At 42.7% G+C, this 23,428-nt stretch overlaps 2 protein-coding genes and 2 pseudogenes across 2 annotated transcripts; all 4 read left to right on the forward strand.

The window, feature by feature from the left end:
- On the forward strand, positions 1-3,247 carry LOC132831187 (ferritin heavy chain, oocyte isoform-like; annotated as a pseudogene).
- A 3,278-nt stretch (positions 3,248-6,525) lies between these two features.
- LOC132831394 (ferritin heavy chain A-like) lies at positions 6,526-8,409 on the forward strand. The gene is made up of 4 exons (XM_060849515.1): positions 6,526-6,627; positions 7,352-7,498; positions 7,663-7,788; positions 8,254-8,409. Exons 1-4 carry the CDS (start codon positions 6,526-6,528, stop codon positions 8,407-8,409), a joined length of 531 nt encoding a protein of 176 aa, XP_060705498.1.
- Positions 8,410-12,142: 3,733 nt separating this feature from the next.
- On the forward strand, positions 12,143-14,376 carry LOC132831393 (ferritin heavy chain A-like). The gene is made up of 4 exons (XM_060849514.1): positions 12,143-12,244; positions 13,572-13,718; positions 13,941-14,066; positions 14,221-14,376. Exons 1-4 carry the CDS (start codon positions 12,143-12,145, stop codon positions 14,374-14,376), a joined length of 531 nt encoding a protein of 176 aa, XP_060705497.1.
- Positions 14,377-19,873: 5,497 nt separating this feature from the next.
- LOC132831481 (ferritin heavy chain A-like) lies at positions 19,874-21,961 on the forward strand (annotated as a pseudogene).
- Positions 21,962-23,428: the final 1,467 nt, after the last annotated feature.

Here is a 23,428-nt window from a genome sequence, read left to right on the forward strand (position 1 = left end):
ATGGCTGCCCAAGTGTGTCAGAACTACCACAAGGACTGTGAGGATGCTGTTAACAAGCAGATCAACCTGGAGCTCTATTCCTCCTATGTTTACCTCTCCATGGTGAGGCTTGTGAACTTGAGACTGAAACCTGAAGAGTTGGAGTTTTGTTGATTTAATGGATTGTGCAATGTTCTGGTGATTTTGAACATAAAATAACCTCTGAACAGCTCCTACAGCAGCTGCTCTATGGTTATTTAACGTGCAGTGTGGGCTCCTTGTGGTCCAGTGGTACTGTCTCTACCTCTGAACCAAGAGGCCTAGGTTTTAGTACTATCTACTCCAGCGATGTATCTGAATGTTGCTGAATTATAGTTGGGTTTTTGTATCAGACCATGGACCTACTTATTGCCAGAAAGTCACACTCTAGTGTCACTGCTGTAGTCTGGTACATCCTCATTTAGTATTGTTCCCTCATTGTTGTGGTTCTGTTTGCTGAGCTGGGAATTTGTGGCAGATGTTTCGTCCCCTGTCTAGGTGACATCCTCAGTGCTTGGGAGCCTCCTGTGAAGCACTTCTGTGATTTTCCTATGGCATTTGTAGTGGTTTGAATCTGCTGCTTCCAGTTGTCAGTTCCAGCTGTCCGCTGCAGTGGCTGGTATGTTGGGTCCAGATCGATGTGCTTATTGATTGAATCTGTGGATGAGTGCCATTCCTCGGAATTCCCTGGCTGTTCTGTTTGGCTTGTCCTATAATAGTTGTGTTGTCCCAGTAGAATTCATGTTGCTTGTCATCTGTGTGTGGCTACTAAGGATAGCTGGTCATGTCATTTTGTGGCTAGTTGGTGTTCATGGATGTGGATTGTTGTCTTCCTGTTTGTCCTATGTAGTGTTGTGCGGTCCTTGCATGGGATTTTGTACACCACATTGGTTTTGTTCATGCTGGGTGTTGGGTCCTTTGTTCTGGTGAGTTGTTATCTGAGATTGGCTGTTGGTTTGTGTGCAGTTATGAGTCCTAGTGGTCACAGTAGTCTGGCTGTCAGTTCAGAAATGTTTTTGATTGTTCCCTCACTTTTTGAATGTTATGCTCTCGACCTTCTGATGTTGAGGCTTCATTCACAGCAATGATCACTGTTTTCATTAGTGGAATGGAAAATGTGTATAATTAACTTGCTCAAAGGTATTTGAAGTATCTCAACTGCTTGTTCTGGAATCAATTGAAGTACTTTTCTTTTTCTTTCCCTAATTCAGTACAGTCACTGGTAATCTTTGAAAGAGTATCTGGCAGTAAACCCTACCATATCAGTCTCACTCTATGATGGCCAGATACTGGTGAGATCTACCCTGTTATGACCAATCTCCTCTACTAAGGCGAGTAGGGCACTTTGGTTTAATCCATTGAAAGCAGGATGTACTACAGACTCTGACACACACTAAACCTAAATTCTTGGCATGAAACTGAAGTTCAGATGAATCTAGCTTAGATCTCCATGGAATACAGGGAGAACTAGCCATTTGGATACAGAACTGGCTCACAGGTAGAAGAGGGGGTGGTGGTGGAGGGTTGTTTTTCAAACTGGAGGCCTGTGACCAGTGGAGTGCCACAAGGATCAGTGTTAGTTCCACATTTTTTCATCACTTGTATAAATGATTGGGATGTGAACATAAGAGGTATGGTTAGTAAGTTTGCAGATGACTCCAAAATTGGAGGTGTATTGGAAAGCGAGGATGGTTACCTCTGATTACAACAGGATCTGGACCAAATGGGCTGTGAAGTGGCAGATGGAGTTTAATTCAGATAAATGTGAGGTGCTGCATTTTGGGAAAGCAAATCTTAGCAGAATGTATGCACTTAATGGTCAGGTCCTAGGGAATGTTGCTGAACAAAGACCCTAGAGTGCTGGTTCATAGCTCTTTTGAAAGTGGAGTCGCGGTAGCCAGGATAGTGAAGAAGGCATTTGGTATGCTTTCATTTATTGGTCAGAGTATTGAGTACAGGAGTTGGGAGGTCATGTTGTGGCTGTACAGGACATTGGTTAGGCCACTGTTGGAATATTGTGTGCAATTCTAGTCTCCTTCCTATCTGGCAAGATGTTATGCAACTTGAAAGGGTTCAGAAAAGATTTACAAGGATGTTGGCAGGGTTGGAGGATTTGGGCTATAGGAGAAGCTGAGCAGGCTGGGGCTGTTTTTCCCTGGAGTGTCAGAGGCTGAGGGGTGACCTTGTAGAGGTTTACAAAATTGAAGGGCATGGATAGGATAAACAGGCCAAGTCTTTTCCCTGTGGTCAGGGAGTCCAGAACGAGAGGGCTGTTACATATTGACTGAATTGAAAACTATTTCAATTGAAGATCTTGAATTGCTTTTGGAGCTTTAGATGACACTTGGTTTTTTTTCTCTCCTTCCCTCAGTCTTACTTTGACCGGGCTGATGTTGCCCTGCGTCACTTTGCTGAGTTCTTCAAGGAGCAGTCCCATGAACAGGAACACGCTGAGAAACTGATGGCATTCCAGAATAAACGTGGAGGCTGAGTCCTCCTGCAGGATGTCAAGGTTGGGTTTGGTGTTTATTGTAGATGGACAGTAATTCTGAATTAAAATGCTTCATATCAGCATCTATGGTTTTTATGGTAACTCTGACACCACAGTTCTCTAACTTTTTAGTGTAGAATGTAAAGCCCCTACTTTTCTCTCCCCTCCAGAAGCCAGAGCAGGATGAGTGGGGCAATGGTCTGGAGGCAATGCAGAGAGCTCTGCAGATGGAGAAGGATGTGAACCAGAGTCTGCTGGATCTGCACAAACTCTCCTCTGGCCACACTGACCCTCATGTGAGTTCTTGGTATTGTTAATCTTTTGCTTCTAGTGTAATAAGTCGAACAACAAGTCAAAAATCAATCCCTCTCCTGCTTGTGGAGGGTGTTGTATGGGAGTGGACCAAGCTTCTGGTGTTGCCAAGATCTAAACTTTAAGAGGTTCCTCAGCAGTTTGTGACATCACTTAAGTGTCCACTCCCCTGTATTAATGGGAATATTTCTCTCTTGGTGGGGGTGGGGAAGAGAGGAGGCAAAAGTGCATTTGATCTTGACCTAATCAGTTCCCCTCTTTCCCTTCCAGCTGTGTGACTTCCTGGAGAGGCACTACTTGGATGAGCAAGTGAAGATGATCAAGAAGCTGGGAGATCACATCACCAACCTGAAGAGACTGGGAGCCCCTGAGAATGGCCTGGGAGAGTACCTGTTTGACAGGCTCACCCTGGGGGAGAGTGACTGAACTGACTGCAGGGAGCAAGCTGTGTAACTTTTTGGTATTAATTGGAGATGTGCAGAGTAAGGTCACTTTTCTTTTAAAAAGTGACCTGCCCTCTATTGTGAAATATGCCAACTGTAAATAAACTGCTCAATACTGTACTTTGTTGTTTACTTGTTTGGATGAATGTCTCATTTGTGAAGAGGTATGATGAGATGTAACCTGTTGTGGAAAAGCCATTACCACAATAAAAAGGAGCAGTTTATCCTGAGATTGCTATTCAGGTGGCTGCAATCCAGTTTGAATCCTCCCTCTTGGGAGGGTGTAATATTAGCCATTGGCTGAGACATTAGGCTTATAAATCTCCTCCTCCTCTCCAAACAGGAGGACTGGCCACAAATGTAGTCATGGCACAAGTGATCAGATTTATTCCATGTAGGTTTTTTGAGGGAGTTTGGCAACACTGGCTTCCTGGCAAGTCTGGACTTAGACCAGTCCCACTGCTGTTCCTAATTCACTGGGAATGCCCTCCATAGAACTGCTTACTTTATGTCCAATCTGTCTTGGCACATTGTGCAAAGCTCAAATGTCTTCATTGCTTTTCCAGTGTTGATCCTGTTTGTATTCTGCTAAATGCAGATACTAGCAATCCCTCCCAGAGTTCTGTAGGAGTGAAATTGAGGGAGTTTTCTCCCCTCAGTAGGGGAGGCTAAAATAACCAGGCGTACGTTTAGAGGGAGAGATGTAGAGGCCAGAGGGTGCAGTCTCTGGACTGGACTGCTTAGAGGTAGTAGTGGAGGGGAATATAACTGTCACTTTCAACACTCCAATAACTACATGGATTGGATAAGTATGGTGACTTACATCCCAACTGGGAGTAGATTAATCGAGGAAATGGGTGGTATGGAAAAGATGCTGCACCTTTTTGAGGTGCATCAACGTAGTCCTAATGTCACTGCTCTGCAGCGTCTAAGAGGCTGTCTTCATAGACAATGCTTTGTACAATAACAATTGCTGATGTGTCTGGGCTTGTTGGAAAGGGACCCTCTCCAATAGTTCTGGGCTGGGTGTGAACTCACTTGACTGGGATAGACTTCCTGAGAACTTGTGACCTCTTGGTCAGTCAGAGCTCAGTGCAAGGTCTCTGGATTCAAAGCACCAACATATGCTGCACTCAATCAAATCTGACCTATAATTACTGTCTCCTGTTGTAAGGGAGCCAATTAATACAGGAGCACAGTGATCATCAAATAACATCCTTCAGCTCCTGTCCAGTACAGATATTAGGAAGAGGAATTCTGCTCCAGGAATTACAAAAAGAAGGTTCCTTGTGTATATTTAAGGAAATAATCCAGATGATTGAGCTGAATATTCCCTCCTTGCCCCCAAAATATTCTCCAACCATTTGTCAGCAGCAATCGGGTGACAACTAACAACTTGTAAATCTACACTGATTGTAGCCAAATGATTTAATCTTTATATATTCTGCTCCATCTGGTTGTATCATTACCCCTCTGAATGGGTGCCAACCTGGTTGCTATTGCAGTTGTGATTACCCATTGTTTATGTTGGTCTCACGTGTTTGAAAAAATGCCACATGATTCATTAAAACTTCAATCTTCAGTCATCCATTTTAGAATCCCAACAGTGTGAAAGTAAGCCATTCAGCCCATTGAATTCACACTGACCTTTAGAAAAGCATCTTACCCATACACCCCTTCTTACCTTATCTCTGTAATCCCTCATTTCCCATGGCTAACCCAGCTACCTACACATCCCTGGATGCTATGGACAATTTCCCATTGCCAATCCACCACAACCTGCACATCTTTGGACTGTGGGAGGAAACTGGAGCACGCAGACACAGAGAGAATGTGTAAACTCCACACAAACTGTTGCCTGAAGGTCCCTGGTGCTGTGAGGCAGCAGTGCTAACCAATGAGCCACCGAATCACCCGATGCCTTTGTGAAACAATAAAAATGCAAAAACGTTGCAGCCTCTTTGTTTTCACACCCATCACCATTCTCACTTTGCAGGTAGTGATTGTGAAATCGGTGAGTCCCAACGAATAGGAGCAGAGGGAGCTTATTCAGCCCATTGGGTCTGACAGCCACATGTTGTGGAAAACCCATTACCACAATAAAAGGAACAGTTTATCCTGAGAGCTTGCTATTCAGGTGGCTTCAATCCAGTTTGAATTGTCCCTCTTGGGAGGGTGTAATATTGGGAGCCACCCCACTGATCTGATAATCCTCATCTCCATATTCTCGTTTGTCTCCGTAAACTTTGATCATTACAAACTTAAAAACCTATCTCAACCCATCCTTAACAGCCCTCTGCAAGAAAGAATTCCATAGATTCAGAAGGGATTGGGAGAAATTTCTCCTTATCTATCTTCAACTGGTGATGTCTTACTCTGAGATGACGCTCTCTTGTGCTGGTCACTCTCACAAGGGGAACCACCGTCTCTGCATCCACTCTGTCAACCTCCTGAAGAAACACATGTTACAGGTCATGTCTTTTCTCATTATTCTGACCCACTTAACTGTCTCTTCATGAGAGAGTCCTTCCATAGGATCAGCCCAGTGAACCTTTTCTGGTCTGCCTCCAACCCTTTAGGTCAGGGGCCAAAACTGTTCCCAGTACTCCAACTGTGGTTTGGCACGAGTCAACATTATGGTGCTGGAAAAGCACAGCAGGTCAGACAGTGTCCGAGAAGGAGAATCGACGTTTCGAGCATAAGCCCTTCAATCAGGCTTCATCAAGCCCTTCATAAGCCTTTTTGGGATTTTGCCCAAAACATCTGTTCACCTGCTCCTCAGATGCTGCCTGGCCGGCTGCGTTTTTCTAGCACCACACTCTCAACTTTGATCTCCAGTCCTCACTTTCTCCATCTGTAATGGAACCCGATGTCATTGTGTCAAACCTCAGAGAAACTGTCCCATAAAGCAGAAGAACCAGTTTAGGTCAGATTGTTCAAATTCATTCTTATCCATCCATCGACAAACAGAAAGTTAGGAGTTTGTTCAGGATCTATTCATCTATAAGCAATGATCGCAAGATTGATTCCAAATCTCTGATTGGCTCTGGGTTATGGCCCCTCACCAATCCCCTCCTCCTTTGTTCATTGATGCTTATATTGCATGGTGATTCCTGATAGGCTATTGGGGATCATTAATCATCATTGGTGCTGCCACTCCCTGTTGGGTGCAGTGTGTCCAAGGAGGATAAATAGAAGAGCTTGTGGGTGAGAGGCTTAGTTCTACAGTTGTCTAGGTGATAGTGTGTTGGAATAGTGAAGATGGCCTCCCAAGTGTGTCAGAACTACCACAAGGACTGTGAGGATGCTGTCAACAAGCAGATCAACCTGGAGTTCTATTCCTCCTATGTTTACCTCTCCATGGTGAGGATGGTTCTCCTGGTCTCTGTGTTTGTAGAAGTTGCAGTTTCTCCAGTTTAATGAAATTGCTTTATGCCATACTCTATTCCTGGGAGGGAAACCATTTTGAGTGGTGAAAGATTTCTTGTTGAAGTTAACATTGAGCAATGCCTGCTCCTTGTAGCAGCTGTCTTCTGTGGGGGTTTAATGCTGGACTAACTCAGCTACTTCCTATGTAACTAACCAACAACACAATCAGGTTAACTGGCCAGTAACTTGAAGCAGTGGTTATTATTAGGTGACCATAGCTGGAGCAATGTTGTATGTGTCCTCACTAATGTTTGTTGTCTTGAGCTGAAGATAGCAATGTGGGTCTAATGTAACTTTTCTTGGGTACTAGAATGTGTAGTCAGGAACAATTTCCACAACAGAAAGGAACATTGGTCGGTTTCTGACAGTAAACTGTCTCCTTGATGCCTGTTCTCTTGGAGTCAGTTCCACTATCTGCAGAAATGGAGTGGCAAGAAATTCCTTCCCACCCCCCCCCCCCCCACCTGAGGGCAAGGGGTGGTATATTCTAACAATTTCAGTTTTAAAATTGTTCTTTAAGCAATTTGCTTGTCTAAGAGCTACCTGCTCAACAAGTTTTAAATAACAACAATCTTAAACTTGGCTTTTTAACTTCTGAAACAAAATTGCTTATGATTTTTAAATGTGAAATGGCTTGTTTGACTCCTGCCCCCTCCAGTTCTCTTACTTTGACCGGGATGATGTTGCCCTGTGTCACTTTGCTGAGTTCTTCAAGGAGCAGTCCCATGAGGAACGGGAACATGCTGAGAAACTGATGGAATTCCAGAATAAACGTGGAGGCCGAATCCTTCTGCAGAATATCAAGGTTGGACTTGATTTTTAAAATTAGATTAAACAACTGCTTAATTTGAAACAACTTGATTCTATTGGCTTAAGACTCTAGTTAAATCCTTCATTTTCAACTTTTTATCCTCCTTTCCTTTTTGTGCATTTTTTTTAACTTAATTCTGTCTGTTTCTTCTCTTCCAGAAGCCAGAGCAGGATGAGTGGGGCAATGGTCTGGAGGCAATGCAGAGAGCTCTGCAGATGGAGAAGGATGTGAACCAGAGTCTGCTGGATCTGCACAAACTCTCCTCTGGCCACATGGACCCTCACGTGAGTCGCTGATGTATTTATGTCTGGGCTCTTCCATTAAATGGATAAGACACTTGGCCTTTAGCCTCTGATTTTGTACCTAAACTGTAGTGTGTAGCCTGGGAGTGGACCCAGCTTCTGGTGTAGTCATGATCTGAGCACTTTCTCGAGGCTGTTAAGCAATCTGTGGCATCCCTTAACTGTCAGAATCCTAGAGATGTACAGCATGGAGACACCCTTTTGGTCCAACCTGTCCATGCTGACCAGATATCCCATCCCAATCTAGTCCCACCTGCTAGCATGTGGCCCATATCCCTCCAAACCCTTCCTTTTCATAAACTCTGCCAAATGCCTTTTTAAATGTTGTAATTGTAGTAGCCTCCAATTCCTCAATCCTCCACTCCCTAGCTTGAGGGGAATACCAGTCTTGGTGGAGAAGGGTATATTTGATCTTGACATAATCAGATTTTATGTTTTCCTTTCCAGCTGTGTGACTTCCTGGAGAGGCACTACTTGGATGAGCAAGTGAAGATGATCAAGAAGCTGGGAGATCACATCACCAACCTGAAGAGACTGGGAGCCCCTGAGAATGGCCTGGGAGAGTACCTGTTTGACAGGCTCACCCTGGGGGAGAGTGACTGAACTGTGTACTTCTCAGTTGGGCTTTGAAATGTAACTTGAAATAAAACACTTAATATTTACTTGTTTGTGCCTCTTAATTTGGAACCAACATCTAAGCAGTGATGGAAACCATTTAAGATCACTCTTTCAATATGCCAATTCTGGGTCCCAGCTCAAGGCCAAAGAGCATTGTTTGAAAGACTTTTAATGTAAGTTGCCTTTTTACAATCTAATCTTGGGCTCTAGAAAATGGAACAATGTCACTTGGTCCATTGACTATTTCAGCACAATCATGACTGAGCATTCAACTCTACCTTCGATATCTTTAGCCTTAATTCTATTTCTCTGATCTGTGTTTTGGCTTCCACTGCAGTGTTAGGGAAATCTGTGTAGGCTTTTCAAGGATGGAGAAATGTTTCATTAGTCCTAAATGACCATATTGCATCTCTTTAGAGACCTCTGGTTCCTGACTGCTCAGTTACCAAGACAACTTTCTCACAGCATTCACATGATCTAGTCCTATCCATGTACTGTGGATACAGACCCTTCAGTCCATACTGACTGTAATTCCCAATCAAGCAAGTCCCCTCTACATGTTCTTGGCTCCTACATTTCCACTTGCTTTTTGTATGAACTTATACAAATGTCTCACCAAGATTGTAACTGTACTTATTCACCACTTCCTCTAGCAGTTCATTCCACACATGAACTAATATGGTGGTTTCACAAAAAGTCAAACTTTATTCTTGTAATTTTATATAAAAAAAGTGTCTGAAATTCCTTTCTAGTCTCAGGAAAATACACCCGTCAATCACCTTATCTAGACCTGTCGGATGTCATTTAACCTCCTCTGTTCTAGCCGCTCCTTTGTAATTCAAAGCCTCCAATCCTAGCAATATCCTGATATGTTAACTGAAACCTCGAAGTTAACTGCCTTCCTATAGTAGAGTGACTGCAGGAAAAACCCCTCCAATGTCCTGTACAATCCCAACATGATGATCTAACTCATGACTAAGCAAGTATGCTAAATGTCTTTAAAAGCCTTGTCCACATGTGACACAAACTTCCAAGAATTATGAATCAGAGTCCCTTGGTCTCTGGTCTACAGTACTATCCAAGGGTCTTCTTTGCTTGTATAAGTCATGCCCTTGTTGTTTTACCAAAATGCAATACCTTTACACTTATCCAAAATCAAGTCTCTCTGCTACTCTTTAGCCTATTGATCAAGATCTCTTTGCCCTATTATAATTTCATGGGCTTCTGGCATTCTTTCCCCTTATCATCACCACCAACCTTCTAAGCTCCAGTGTGTATATATAGTCCAAATGATCCAGCTATCCTTCATTCAGTCCTGCCATCTGGTAATTTTTATTGGAGTCATAGAGCCCTCCAGCACAAAAATAGGCCCTTTGGTCCAAACCAGCACATGCCAACCAAAATGTCTATCCATGCTCACCCCATTTCCCTGCAAGTTGGCCCATATTCTTCTAATCCTTTCCTATCTGTATATTTGTCCAAATGTCTTTGAAGTTTTGTTAATGTACCCACTTTACCCACTTCAACCACTTCCACTGGCAGCTCATTCCATATGCATACCACCCTCTGTAAAAAAAGTTGACTCTCGGGTTCCCTTTTATTCTTTCTCCTCGATTCCCCAACCCTGGGAAAAAGACAGAGAGCATTCACCCTATCTATACGCCTCATATCTTATACACTTTTGTAAGATCTTCCCTTAGTCTCCTCCATTCTAAAGAAAAAAGTCCTAGTTTGTCCAACCTTTCCCTATAACCTAGACCATTGAGTCAGTGTAAATTTCTTCTGCACACTTTCCAATTTAATACCATCCTTCCTATAGCAAGGTGCCTGAAATTGAACACAATACTCCAAGTGTGGCCTCATCAAAGTCCTGTAATAACTGCAACATTTCCCAACTTCTATACTCAATGCTCTACCCAATGAAGGCCAGTGTGCCAAAAGTATTTTTCACTGCCCTGTCTACGTGTGACTCCACTTTCAGAGAATTGTAAACCTGAACATCAAAGTCCCTCTGAACCACTACACTCCTTAAGATTCTACCATTCACCATAAAACTCCTACCTTGATTTGACTTTCCAAAATGCAAGGCCTCACACATACCTGTATTAAACTCCATTTGCAGTCAGAATATCTATCATGAGACCAAAACTGCACACACCATTCAGAGTATGGTCATAATAATAACTTGTACAATTCCAGCAAGATGTCCCTGCTCCTATATTCTCATCTTCCTGTTGCAAAGGCCAACAGGCCATCTGCTGTCTTCCCTGCCTGCTGCAGCTGCATGTTTCTTTCAGCAGTTGGTGTTCAAGGATACCCAGGTCTTGTTGCATCTTCCCCGCATTCCAACCTCCCAAACTATTGCCATTTGGATAATCTACATTCTTCTTGAGAACTGCCATCAGCAATATGAGATTTAAGTCCCTGCATTGTTTTATGTTTGCAGTCATATTTCATTTTGCTGCTGTATAGGGCACAATGGCTCAGTAGTTAGCACTGCCAGCACCTTGGTTTGATTGCAGCCTCAGGTGACTGTCTGTGTGACATTTGCACATTCTCCCCGTGTCTGCGTGGGTGTCCTTTGGTGCTCCTGTTTCCTCCCACTATCCAAAGATGTGCAGGTGAGGTGAATTGGCCATGCTAAATTGCCCATCATGTTCAGGGATGTGCTAGGTGCATTAGTTAGGGGTAACTGTAGAGTAGTCCAGGAATGGATCTGGGTGGATTACTCTTGGGAGGGTCAATGTGAACTTGTCAGGCCAAATGGCCTGTTTCCATACTGTAGGGATTCTGTGATGATTCTATGGAAGTTGATCAATAAGAATTTATGCTTCTTACCACTTGGATGTTTTAATCCATGTCCACAGGTAGGTATTGATTGGAAGCAGTTCCTGTGGGAAGGATCAATCAATAATTGCCCTCAGAGCCAGTACAACCATAGGCTTTCATCAAAGCCTGTGGGGACCATTGAGTGACCACATGATGTCTGTCAGTTTGGTCAAAGCCCATTGTGACCATTGGACGTTCACTGCATCTTGAATTCTTGTTTCATCTAGAACGGGTATCAAGATCTGAATGCATTTTCTGTTCATGTGGATTGACTGTGTCTGCTGGTGGTATTTCTCCCTGGAAGCTCCTGCCTGTCATGTAACTAACAGTTCCAGATGGGAATCACTGTTGCTCTGTCTGGTGCACCTCAAGCAAAAGTTAATCCAAGGGAGCACATCTCATCACTTCATCCAAGAATAAACCCTTCTCAAATGAAGCCAGAAGTCAACATAGGAGATCTCAGTAACACAGCCACTTGAAGCAAAAGGATCAGAAAAATCACTTGAAAAAGCACTTCAAAAGTAATTTTTTAAAAATCATTCCATTTTTATCTAGCTGTAAACAACCAGCTCGTTGGAAGTTTGTTGAGAACTTATTAATCTGAAAGCAGTGACCTCATCAAGAATAATATCCCAAATATTGACATTTCAAACCTCTGATTGGCTCTGGGTTTTGGCCCTGCCCACCCCCCCCCAATCTCCATCCCCTTTGTTCATTGGTGCCTGGATTGATGAGAGATTGTTTGGCTATTAAGATTTGTCAATCATCATTGGTGATGTCACCACTGGTTGAGTGCAGGGTGTCCCAGGAGGATAAATGCAATAGCAAGGGGGGGGGAAGAGGCTCAGTTCTAGAGTTGTCTGGGTGATAGTGAGCAGGAGTAGTGAAGATGGCCTCCCAAGTGTGTCAGAATTACCACAAGGACTGTGAGGCTGCTGTTAACAAGCAGATCAACCTGGAGCTCTATTCCTCCTATGTTTACCTCTCCATGGTGAGGCTTGTGCTTCTATCAAAGTATTGTGGAAAATGTTGGACTTTCTCCAATTTAACACTAACCTGAACTTTTTTCTTCTTGAGAATTGAGGTACTTCAAATATATGGTTCACAACATTGCAGTGACTGCTCCTTGTTGCTACACGCTGATGCAAGGCTTTAAAGCTGAAACTATCTTGGCTCCTGCCTTTGCTTATGTAATGAATATGAACCTGGATGAATGTCTGTTTGTGTTTCTTATTGACACAGGCAAAGTTTGTTCTGTGCTGACTACAACTAGAAAATGTCTTTTTTTTTAAAACTTAACACTGAATCAGTGTTATCAGTCTTAACTCCATTTAGAGTCAACTGTCTTACTGTTGTGAATCTGTCTCTACAAACTCTTTGGTTCTGGCACCAAGATTCCAAGACTGAGTGAAGTGGTTTGTGTTGAAGTATTAATTTGAAATCTAGGCATCACTGCTTTATCACCTTCTCAGTGAGGTCAGCTGAGTTGATCAATATCATAAGAGAATCCTTGAGGTGTATGTTGTCCCAGAATGTAGGATAATCTCCTGTTATTTGAAATAAAGCTGAAGCTCTCCCTATCAGGTGCCAGTGTATCTGTAGTTCAGGTCAATTTGTAATTTACATGGAAGGTAATTCCAATAAATCTCTGGGTTTTAACAAGTTATTTTATTAAGTTTATTAACATTCACAAGTGAATTTGATCTCATTGACTAATGAAGTTTATTCCCTCCCTCCCCTTGACCTCCTGTAGGCTGTGCATATAAGTTAGTCACTTGGAATAACTTGGGAAACGTACAAACCTGGGTGACCAGCTAGTGGCTAATAGATCAGGAAAACCTCCGGAGTGGCCTTCCCCTTGAGGTAGTGGGCCATTCAGTTATATACGAACATGTCTGTATATAAAAAAACATTGTTAGGGTATCTTGGAGCACAGTGTCACGACCACTGAATGTGAAGGCCGGCCTGCTTGGCAGTGTATAATAACACCACCTGAACAAGCTTATCTTTAACCACCACATCCCAATTTAGATTCTAATGTGATTGGGCTTGAAACTGAGGCTTGGTCAGATTCTTGGGATTTGGGTTCAAATTGAATTCAATTTGATTAAGTGACCAAGATTCTCAGTCCACCTCACTACTGATGAAGGAATTTTAGTGCTGCTTTGGTGCAGTGGTAGTGTTTCCTACTCCTGAGCCAGGAGGCCCAGGGCTCGCATCCCAAAGGTACGACATGACAAACATGTTTTAAAGTGGCCGACAAGAATCATGCTGCATGCTGTAATTTCATTATGAAATCTGTTCTACTTTATCCCCAGTTCTCTTACTTTGACCGGGATGATGTTGCCCTGCGTCACTTTGCTGAGTTCTTCAAGGAGCAGTCCCATGAGGAACGGGAACATGCTGAGAAACTGATGGAATTCCAGAATAAACGTGGAGGCCGAGTCCTCCTGCAAGATGTCAAGGTTGGGTTTGACTAATCTCTCCTAGATTAAACAATTATACTTTATATTACTTAAAGCAACTTGATTTAAATGTTTATTTGGTTAGATTTGCAGTAATTGTGCTAATGTGGATTTGAAGCAATTCAATTCCACTTTAATCATGCTATAAGCCATATTGCTTCATTCACTAAAAATGAACTTGGCCTGTAAGAAAGTGACCACTTTTCCTTTCCCTCCCTCCAGAAGCCAGAGCAGGATGAGTGGGGCAATGGTCTGGAGGCAATGCAGAGAGCTCTGCAGATGGAGAAGGATGTGAACCAGAGTCTGCTGGATCTGCACAAACTCTCCTCTGGCCACACTGACCCTCATGTGAGTTGACAATGTGGGCTTCAGTCTAATTATAAAGCAATTCCTTTGCACTAAACAATTGTCTTGACATCCACTGTAGTTCAAGAGGGGCTTGAAACTCAAACTAATGAGGTAAAATTGGTCTTTTTCACCTAAAATTCCTTTCGCCTTCCAGCTGTGTGACTTCCTGGAGAGGCACTACTTGGATGAGCAAGTGAAGATGATCAAGAAGCTGGGAGATCACCTCACCAACCTGAAGAGACTGGGAGCCCCTGAGAATGGCCTGGGAGAGTACCTGTTTGACAGGCTCACCCTGGGGGAGAGTGAATGAACTGACTGCAGTGGAGAAACCTGTAGAGCTGCTGCTTCTAATACATGAAAGTGTCCTGGGCTCTCTTTTGTGAATAAACAATTCCCCAATGAATTGGGTTTTTCTCTTGTGGATGAATTGATAGTTGTGGATTTTTCCACGTTGTGGAATGGGATCACTATCTAAACATTCTGGGTCAATTGGTAAATCCTGTTATGATCCAAGATTTACAGGATGCACTCCAATGTGAGAAAACAGACTTGTTTTAATCCAAAATGATGGTCTACAGATGCTAGAAGTCAAATTGCTGGGGGGTGGAGAGAAAGCAACTTCTGATTTTTTTTTTTGCTTAACTACGTACAAGTTTTTTTAGTGACTTTCCTTGTGCTGTCAAAGTTCTCAGAATCTAAGTTTCTTGCCACAACAAAACTGCTGCAGGTGATCTGGGTATTGGTTTCCCAATGACTCCAGTATTGGGTCACTTCATTACAAGACCAAACCTAGTCAATGGTCCTCACCAGTATAGGAAGTCTCTGAAAAGCCTGTTAGAAACCCCAACAATCAACCAAATGGAGTTTGTCTCCATGGGAGTTCCCAAAGCTCACCATATTTGCCACTGTTACTAGAGGGAGAATTAATTTCCTTCCCCCTAAAGTTGTTAATGTAACATCCTTGGATTGTGGGCCCTGTCCCAAATGGGAGTCGTCCATGGGCAATGGAGTGCTGTAATCATTCAAGTTAAGGTAGTTAAACTCCTTCATAGCTTATAAAATATGCAAAGAGTAGGGATAGCTAAATATCACCTCCCACCATGCTATACCTCTAAGTATTGTTAAAATCAGTCTCACATAACTGCCTATGACAATCAATTTGTAGTGGGGGAATTACCCAGTTTATTTACGCAACTGGCAATCTTTCCTCCTCCTGCTCCTTGTCCTATTAATGCTGTCGAATGGCTTCAAATGATGTTTCGGTTGTAACTATCCAGTTTCCGAAGAGCTTTGAGGAAGGCAATAGGTTTAATAAGATTTCAGTGTTTTATTCAACGTTAATGTCTCTTCATTTCAGGGTTCTTTTTGTTTTTGCTATTGAGAAATTCATGGAGGGAAATGAATTTAAGATTTAAATAATTTCTGCCAACAGGGGATACTGAATTTAAATACTCCTTGGGGAAAGATCGCTCCTGTTAGATATTTCCTGACAGTCCTTAAGATCACTGTACGATGTCAAGTGTGACATTGCACTATAATAGCACCTGCTCTGTAACAGTCCGCTCGGTCTGTTGTTAGAATAGACAGTGACACTAAGGCACAGAAACCAGACTAAATGTGCTCAGTGTAAACCACAAATTAAACCATGGGAGCAGCCCATGGAGGCTAACACTGAACTGGTGAGAGTAAGCCTGCAAGTCGATGTAGAGATAAACAGAAGTGTGGTGAGTCTCTGTACAGTATGAGAGGCTGCTGATCCAATTTTTGAGAAAGGAAATTTTAAACACTCCTGAAAGGCCAACCCAGAGAACTCTGTTAAAAAGGAATTACCTCTGTCAATATGCCAGCCATCTGTCATTTTCTACTTCCAAATTATTGGAATAGTTAGGGAAACGTGCTGTTGGGAGATTGGATTCCCTTCCGATAGGAATTAATGAAACAAATGCGAAACCTCCCAGATACAAGTACTGTAAATAAAAGACAAGACTCACTACAAAACATGTGGATGAATGATACATTTGAGAGGTTAATCTCAGACATTCCTGCTGCCTCACAGCGCCAGAGACCCAGGTTCAATTCCCACCTCAGGTGACTGACTGTGTGAAGTTTGCACATTCTCCCTGTGTCTGTGTGGGTTTCCTCCGGGTGCTCCGGTTTCCTCCCACAGTCCAAAAATGTGCAGGTTAGTTGAATTGGCCATGCTAAGTTGCCCGTAGTGTTAGGTGCAGGGGTAAATGTAAGAGAATGGGTCTGAGTGGTATACGGTTCGGTGTGGACTTGTTGGGCCGAAGGGCCTGTTTCCACATTGTAAGTAATCTAATCTAATTATTCCCAACATCAGAACAGAACTGATGATATTAAATGGGCTGGAAGCTGGGATATGATCACAACAATGGCACAGGATAACCACCATCATGTTATCTAACTGAGGCATGGAGGAGGATATTGAAGAACCAAGTGGTCCCAAACAACTGCCATTCAGAGGATTGGATTGTGGAAATAATAGCATTGAGCGGGTCTGTCTGGATCAAAGAGGGGGCTACGCACTGACCACTCAGCAGGCTAGCTTCAGGAAATGTGCTGATATTATTTCCATAAGGATCATCCTGAATGAAACACCTGGCATTGCAGTTGGAAGATGGGATAGGATCGGTTGGCCTGACTCCAGCCTCTAATGAAAAGCAGACGGAGCCGTGGGGTTGGGGGTTTTGGGAATGGCGAGTGTTCCTGTCAAATCGGAGTGATCCTGGACTGGAGGGGTCTGCAGCTGGAGGGAGGGTGCGAATCAGTCAAGCCATCGTTCTCACCAGAAACTGAGAGGAGGGAGGTCCATCATCAGCTATATCTGAGGGGCACTGGGGCTGAGAGCTTTACACAATTTTTAAAAATTCTCTCATGGGATGTGGGGTTGCTGGTTGGCCTGTCCCTAGTTGCCCCTTGAGAAGGTGGGGGTGAGCTGCCTTCTTGAACCACAGCAGTCCATGTGCTGTAGGTAGACCCACAATACCCTTAGTGAGGGAATACCAGGATTTTAACCCTGAGACTCTGAAGGGACAGTGATATATTTCCAAGTCAGGATTGGAAGAGGTTTGCTCCCTTGCTCCTTTGCTCTTCTAGATGGAAGTAGTCATGGGTTTCAAAGGATCTTTGGTGAATTTCTGCAGTACATCTTTCAGATAATACACATTGCTGCCACTGAATGTTGATGGTGGAGGGAGGGAGTATTTGTGGGTGTGGTGTCAATCAGGCGGCTGCTTTGTCCTGGATGGTGTCGAGCTTCTTGAGTGTAGTTGGAGCAGCCCCCATCCAGGCAAGTTGTAGGCTGTGGACGGAATTTGGGGAGTGAGGAGGTGAGTTAATCACCACAGCATTCCGAGCCTCTGCTCTTGTAGACACTGTGTTTATGTGGTGAGTCCAGCTGAGTTTCTGGTCAATGGTAAGTTAAAGGATGTTAATAACGGGATTATTCAGTGATTGTAGAGTCATTGAAAGTCAAGTGACCTTTGGTAGATTGTATTGCAGGGGGTCATTGCCTGGCATTTGCCTGGTGTAATTTTATTTGCCACTTCTCAGCCCAAGCCTGGATATTGTCCAGATCTTGTTGCATTTGTATGTGGACTGTTTCAGTATCTGAGGAGTGGTGAATGGTGCTGAACATTGTACAATCATTAGCGAACATCCTCAGTTCTGACCTTATGAGGGAGGGAAACATAAAGTAATTTACTGGCAACAAACCAAACCAGGCGTTTTTGGAATTGAATTGTATACAATTTGGACAAAAATGTAAGGTTATGTTGGTTGAAGTTTCATTCGAATTAGCCATGCCCCTCTGCTGTCTGTTTTAGGTGAGTCTTAATATTAAATCAGGGTGAGATTTAAATTGGACAAACCAAGCAAGATGTTGTACCGTTTAGACAAGCTGAGAGGTATTGTACCAGGGCATCACGGTGTTTATTCTAACAAACAGGTTTGTGGTTGATCAAACACTGCATCTGTGTGATAGTGTTCTTTATGAAATTCTAAATTCCAAGGACCATTGTCAGAGGGAACAAGAATAGGAACCGTTAGGATATATTCACCCCGTCTTTTGGTGAGGATGCTATCTGCAGGAAAATCCCACTCCTACAGGACTGCCATTCTCAAATGGGCAGAAACATACAACTAACAAAAGAGCACAGAAGCCAACAAAAACATAGAAATGCATTATACCGTACCATTTAAAGATCACAAAAATGGAAAGCAAAACCAGGTTTGATACACCGTTGACACTCTGTTAGAGCTCCAGTTATTTTAATAAAGAATCAATCTTACTTTATGCATCAGCCGGTAACTGACAATGTTTGACCAAAGTCCTTTGTGATCACTGGATATTCCCTGTATCTCAGACCAGGACTTTGACCAGGACATGTATCAATCTCAAGATACATTTTGTTTCTGGGTGGGTCAAATGTGTCCATTGGTGGGGTCTGTCTCAGGAGAGCAATGTTTAGATGGTGATTGGTGGTTCCTGCTGTCAATCACATGCTTCCCCCATCTAGCCAATCTGAACCAGAGTTTAATCCAAGGGAACAAATCTCATCACCTAATCCAGGACTGAACCACTTTCAGAATGAAACCAGATGGAAAGTTGAGGCAAAAGCTTTGGTCAGATGATGAAAAAGTGCTTCCCTAAAAGTAACATTCTTTAATTACTTTGTGAGTTTTGAGAAGACTTGTAGCTCAGGTTGAGGTTTTAATTACCTCATTTGCCAAGAAGTTAGTCCCTTTTTTTCTAAAAGCTGTTCCTTGGTTCAAGGAGACTCTGTCCTTGATTTTTTTTTCCGAGGGGCAATAAACTGGGCCGGGCTCCAATCAGTCTGGTTTGACACAGAGATGAAAAGGATTTGAGAGGCCTTTTGTTTATATGTAAACAGATGAGATTTCAGGCCAAAGTGGCCATGTTTTAGAAGTGACCTGTATAATGAAAGGGGAGTGGTCAGCTCACTAGCAGCAGTTTTAGTTCAGTCTTGAATAGGGAAGTTCAACAGGGGAGCTGTGTGGAAACTATCTCTCTTTTCTGCCCTTTAAATTCAACCTGTAATCATGTGTTCCATTTATACTAGTTTCTAAAGGGAGTTTTTAATCGGCACTATTGTGTATATTCTGAACAGCATAATTAAGTCTAGTGGATAGGTTGAGTTCTGTAAGGGTTCTTTATTCTGTCCTTTGTGTTTCATTGTATAATTTTATGAATACTTTTTTGTCTGTTTTAAAATCTAGTAGTCAACCTAGTTATCTTCACTGTACACTGATCAAATCAAATTGCAAAGTTATGGTCTGGGGCTTTCTGCTTCAGAATGTTTTGAGCGGTCTGGCGAACTCCATAACACATTCCAATCCCATTGTAGGTATTTTCTGGGCATCTAGTTCCAGAGACAGGGAAATCTGAACCTGGAGTCTTCAGAACCAGAGGTATGGACACTACCACTGCATCACATATTAAACAGCAAGCAGCCAGTTAGTTTGCAGTGTGTTGAAGATCCATCACTTCAAACACACTTGTATAATCAAGACTAATTGTCCAAACCTCTCTGTATTCCCAATCTCTGATTGGATCTGGGTCTCAGTACTGGCCCCACAGCCCTCTCTCCTTTTTCATTGGTGCCTGGATTGATAGAGATTCCTGATTGGCTGTTATGGATTGTCAATCACCATTGGTGATGTCATTCCCCAGTTGAGTGCAGGGTGCTCAGGAGGATAAACAGAAAGCTTGAGAGAGAGGCTCAGTTCTAGAGTTGTCTGGGTGACATTGAGCAGGCATAGTGAAGATGGCCTCCCAAGTGTGTCAGAACTACCACAAGGACTGTGAGGCTGCTGTTAACAAACAGATCAACCTGGAGCTCTATTCCTCCTATGTTTACCTCTCCATGGTGAGGCTTGTGATCCTGAGATTGTAGTTTTCTTTTGAAAGTTAGAATTTATCAGTTTCAAAGAAATGACTACGTTCTTGTTTTGTTGGGTGTGAAATCTGGGAGTAATGTTTGAGTAGTGAATGCTTCTTCTTTGTCATGTTAACTGCCTGAGGATCAGTTTTAACAGCTACTCTGGAGAAGCTTAACATGAAACCTGTTTAAAGAGCACTCTCATGGAGCAGTCTGTGTCCCTGTCTCTGAACTTGGTCTGGGTTCAACTCCTACCTGTCTACTATCTCTGATCAGAAGATACCTGGGGGAGAAAAAGATAGCTGTTGTGTGGTTTGCTGAAGACTGTTATAGTGGAGTACTTAATGTTAGTTAAAGCCCCAGCATTAATGGGATGCCACTTTTCTTTTTAAAAGAAACTAATGTCACTAATACATCATTGGGATATGAGGTTAAACCGAGAATCTCCAACTATATGGTGTAAGACTGGAGAGTTTTCTTCCACCATATAGGTGTGAGTATTACATTTTAGTATCTACTGCATCAGATTGTCCCAATTTTCATGGCTAATAATTATCACTTTGCAAATCAATTAACTTCATAAGTTTGAAGCTTCCTGTAGTAATTAATGCTCTTCACACTTAGTGAAATCATTGAATTGCTTATTTGTCTAGGGTTCATGATAAATTACTCCAGAACATATTCCATTAGAAATGATAGTGTTTAAATATCCAAGAACCTCCAGGCTCTTGCTTAACTTAGAAAATTCTGTGCATCAAACTAAATTTATGAACTCCATATAATTCACTTTTTGCTAGCTGCTCATGCTGAATGAGTTGTTGCCCATATTTGGGATTGATGAAACTAATAGCAAACTTGTAACTGTCAAATTGAGAATAAATCTTAATGAGGATGGAAGAATTTCTGACTGGAAGAATTCCTGTTTTAAAATTCAATTCTCTTGTCAGTCCTCTCACTTTGACCGGGATGATGTTGCCCTGCGTCACTTTGCTGAGTTCTTCAAGGAGCAGTCCCACGAGGAACGGGAACACGCTGAGAAACTGATGGAATTCCAGAATAAACGTGGAGGCTGGGTCCTCCTGCAGGATGTCCAGGTATCTTTTTCATTCCCTTATGAGGAATAAGCTTCTGTTAGTAGTGGCTGAGGCCAAAAGGAAATGGGATTGATTTGAGAACAAAGCACTTTACAAAAACTATTCTGGAATTGGCTATTTGCTGCACGTGTTGAGTCCCGTCTTCTCCAGTGTGATTCAATTTTGATCCATTTGGAGTTGGCTCGGAGATTGGTATGACTGGCTTGAATTGTTGTTCACTACTCTATCCTGCCTCTTATCTTGCATGGATCATTGCTTTGACAGGAACCCTCCTGATGCTTTTACATGCTGTACCTGAACTTTTCCTTTCCTCTTTCAGAAGCCAGAGCAGGATGAGTGGGGCAATGGTCTGGAGGCAATGCAGAGAGCTCTGCAGATGGAGAAGGATGTGAACCAGAGTCTGCTGGATCTGCACAAACTCTCCTCTGGCCACACTGACCCTCATGTGAGCTCTCCATGATTGAATGGTGTTTTGGGCACAATTATTGAAAGATGCTGCTTTTCTGTCTTTAATTGATGCTAATAACTGTCCCAGTACCTGGAGATGTAGGGATTTGGAGAGAATGGGCAGATAAGTGTCAAATATTTTTACACAATCCTAGCATTTCCCTCTAAGGATTTAGTAGTTCATTAAAGGAAATGTTTATGTTAGATCATGTCTTCTAGTCAAGAATTAAATTCCAATTCATGGATTAATATTGGTCCTTTGGAAACTTCCTTCCAGCTGTGAGACTTCCTGGAGAGGCACTACTTGGATGAGCAAGTGAAGATGATCAAGAAGCTGGGAGATCACATCACCAACCTGAAGAGACTGGGAGCCCCTGAGAATGGCCTGGGAGAGTACCTGTTTGACAGGCTCACCCTGGGGGAGAGTGATTGAATGGACTGCAGAGAGCAAGTTTAGTTTTGTACTATACTAAAATAGACAACATTCTATTATTTGTGTAGGAGGAAAGAAATGTGATTTGCTTAAATTGTACCAGGGCTGAAATCTGGGCTCTTTATTGTGAAATGTATTAGACTCTGGCAAAATAAACTGTTCAAATATTGGACTTTGGTTGGCTTGCTAATTTTCCAAAACTTTGGTTTTATAGCTGCCTTGTCTAACATTGGGTAGAGGCCCAATTTTGCAACACTCCATTCAAATGCTCAACAGCAGAGATAGTAGTACAAAAAAAACTGCCAGATGCTCTATAGTTATTCCCTGTAGTGCCAACTAAAACCATATTTGTTTTAACTTGAGTCTGAGCACCAGGGTCCCACTAGCAATAACGATGCCTTTGCATCCCAGGGAAATCACCAAGCATAATGTTCCAAATTTTAGTTCAACAGAATTACATGGTCAACATCATTCATGAGGGATTTAAATCCCTCCAGCTGCCATGGTGAGATTTGAATCCATGGTCTCTGAGCATTAAACCTGCAGGCTACTAAACCAGTGACACTACAACAGCACTTCTCCACAGGTTTCAACTGTCTGAAAATCTCTCTCTGGAATGAACTTGAGGAAATAACTGGGACTTAACACTCCAGCAAAATATTTCCAGTAACTATTTTTCCTTGAGTTGCCACAAACTGTTCATGATTTCCTGGGGGCAATACTTTAAGTCCTTCTTTTCTCACAACTTCCATGCAATTTCAGTTTATAGACAATAACATTGATGGTTTTTTTTTTGGTAATTAATCACTATTTCCAAGTTTTTTTTTTTGGATTTGCTACCATAATCCAATTGCAGCAAGCTAATAGAAAGTGTAATGGTTGTTGTAGTATACACTAAACTTCATTCAATGGGGTTTGCATTTTAATATGGTCTTAGTCGCTACTTGAGAGTAAGTGAGTAAACCATACAACCCGTCACTGTTACTCAGCTCACCTGGATGTGAGCACTATTGACTGGGCCTGTATTTATGATCCATCCCCTGGTGATGTAATGCCACCTTGAATGGCTGAGAGTGCATCCAATTACCCAGAGGGAAGGGCTTCCAGGTATTCTGATCCAACAACATGGAATTACAAGTCAGGCTGGTGTGTAGCTTGGGGTGGGGATCTTGCAGGAAGTGGTGTCCCATGTATCTGCTGCATTCTTCCTTCCAGATGAAGTGCTTGTTGGTTTGGAAGAGACTGTTAAAGGTGTTTGAATTTCCAAAGTGCATTGTGTAGATGGTGTACACTTCTACTGAGTGTCAGTGATGGAGGGAGTGGATGTGGCTGCATTCCTGGATGCTGTCAAGCTGCTTGTGGTATTGGTACTGCACCCATCCAGGCAAGTGAGGAGTATTCCATCACATCCTGACTTGTGCCTTGCAGATGGTGGACAGTATTTGAGGAGTCAGGAGGTAAGATACT

The sequence above is a fragment of the Hemiscyllium ocellatum genome, chromosome 33 (assembly GCF_020745735.1).
Source record: "Hemiscyllium ocellatum isolate sHemOce1 chromosome 33, sHemOce1.pat.X.cur, whole genome shotgun sequence".
In the NCBI taxonomy this organism is placed as follows: Eukaryota; Metazoa; Chordata; class Chondrichthyes; order Orectolobiformes; family Hemiscylliidae; genus Hemiscyllium; species Hemiscyllium ocellatum.

Bases quoted from the DNA above. Each gene is read 5' to 3' on its own strand.
- LOC132831394 (XM_060849515.1), top strand. From the start codon at position 6,526: ATGGCCTCCCAAGTGTGTCAGAACTACCACAAGGACTGTGAGGATGCT. The intron at 6,628-7,351 runs GTGAGGATGGTT...TGCCCCCTCCAG, and splicing joins CCTATGTTTACCTCTCCATG to TTCTCTTACTTTGACCGGGA. The intron at 7,499-7,662 runs GTTGGACTTGAT...CTTCTCTTCCAG, and splicing joins TCCTTCTGCAGAATATCAAG to AAGCCAGAGCAGGATGAGTG.
- LOC132831393 (XM_060849514.1), top strand. From the start codon at position 12,143: ATGGCCTCCCAAGTGTGTCAGAATTACCACAAGGACTGTGAGGCTGCT. The intron at 13,719-13,940 runs GTTGGGTTTGAC...CCCTCCCTCCAG, and splicing joins TCCTCCTGCAAGATGTCAAG to AAGCCAGAGCAGGATGAGTG. The intron at 14,067-14,220 runs GTGAGTTGACAA...TTCGCCTTCCAG, and splicing joins CTGGCCACACTGACCCTCAT to CTGTGTGACTTCCTGGAGAG.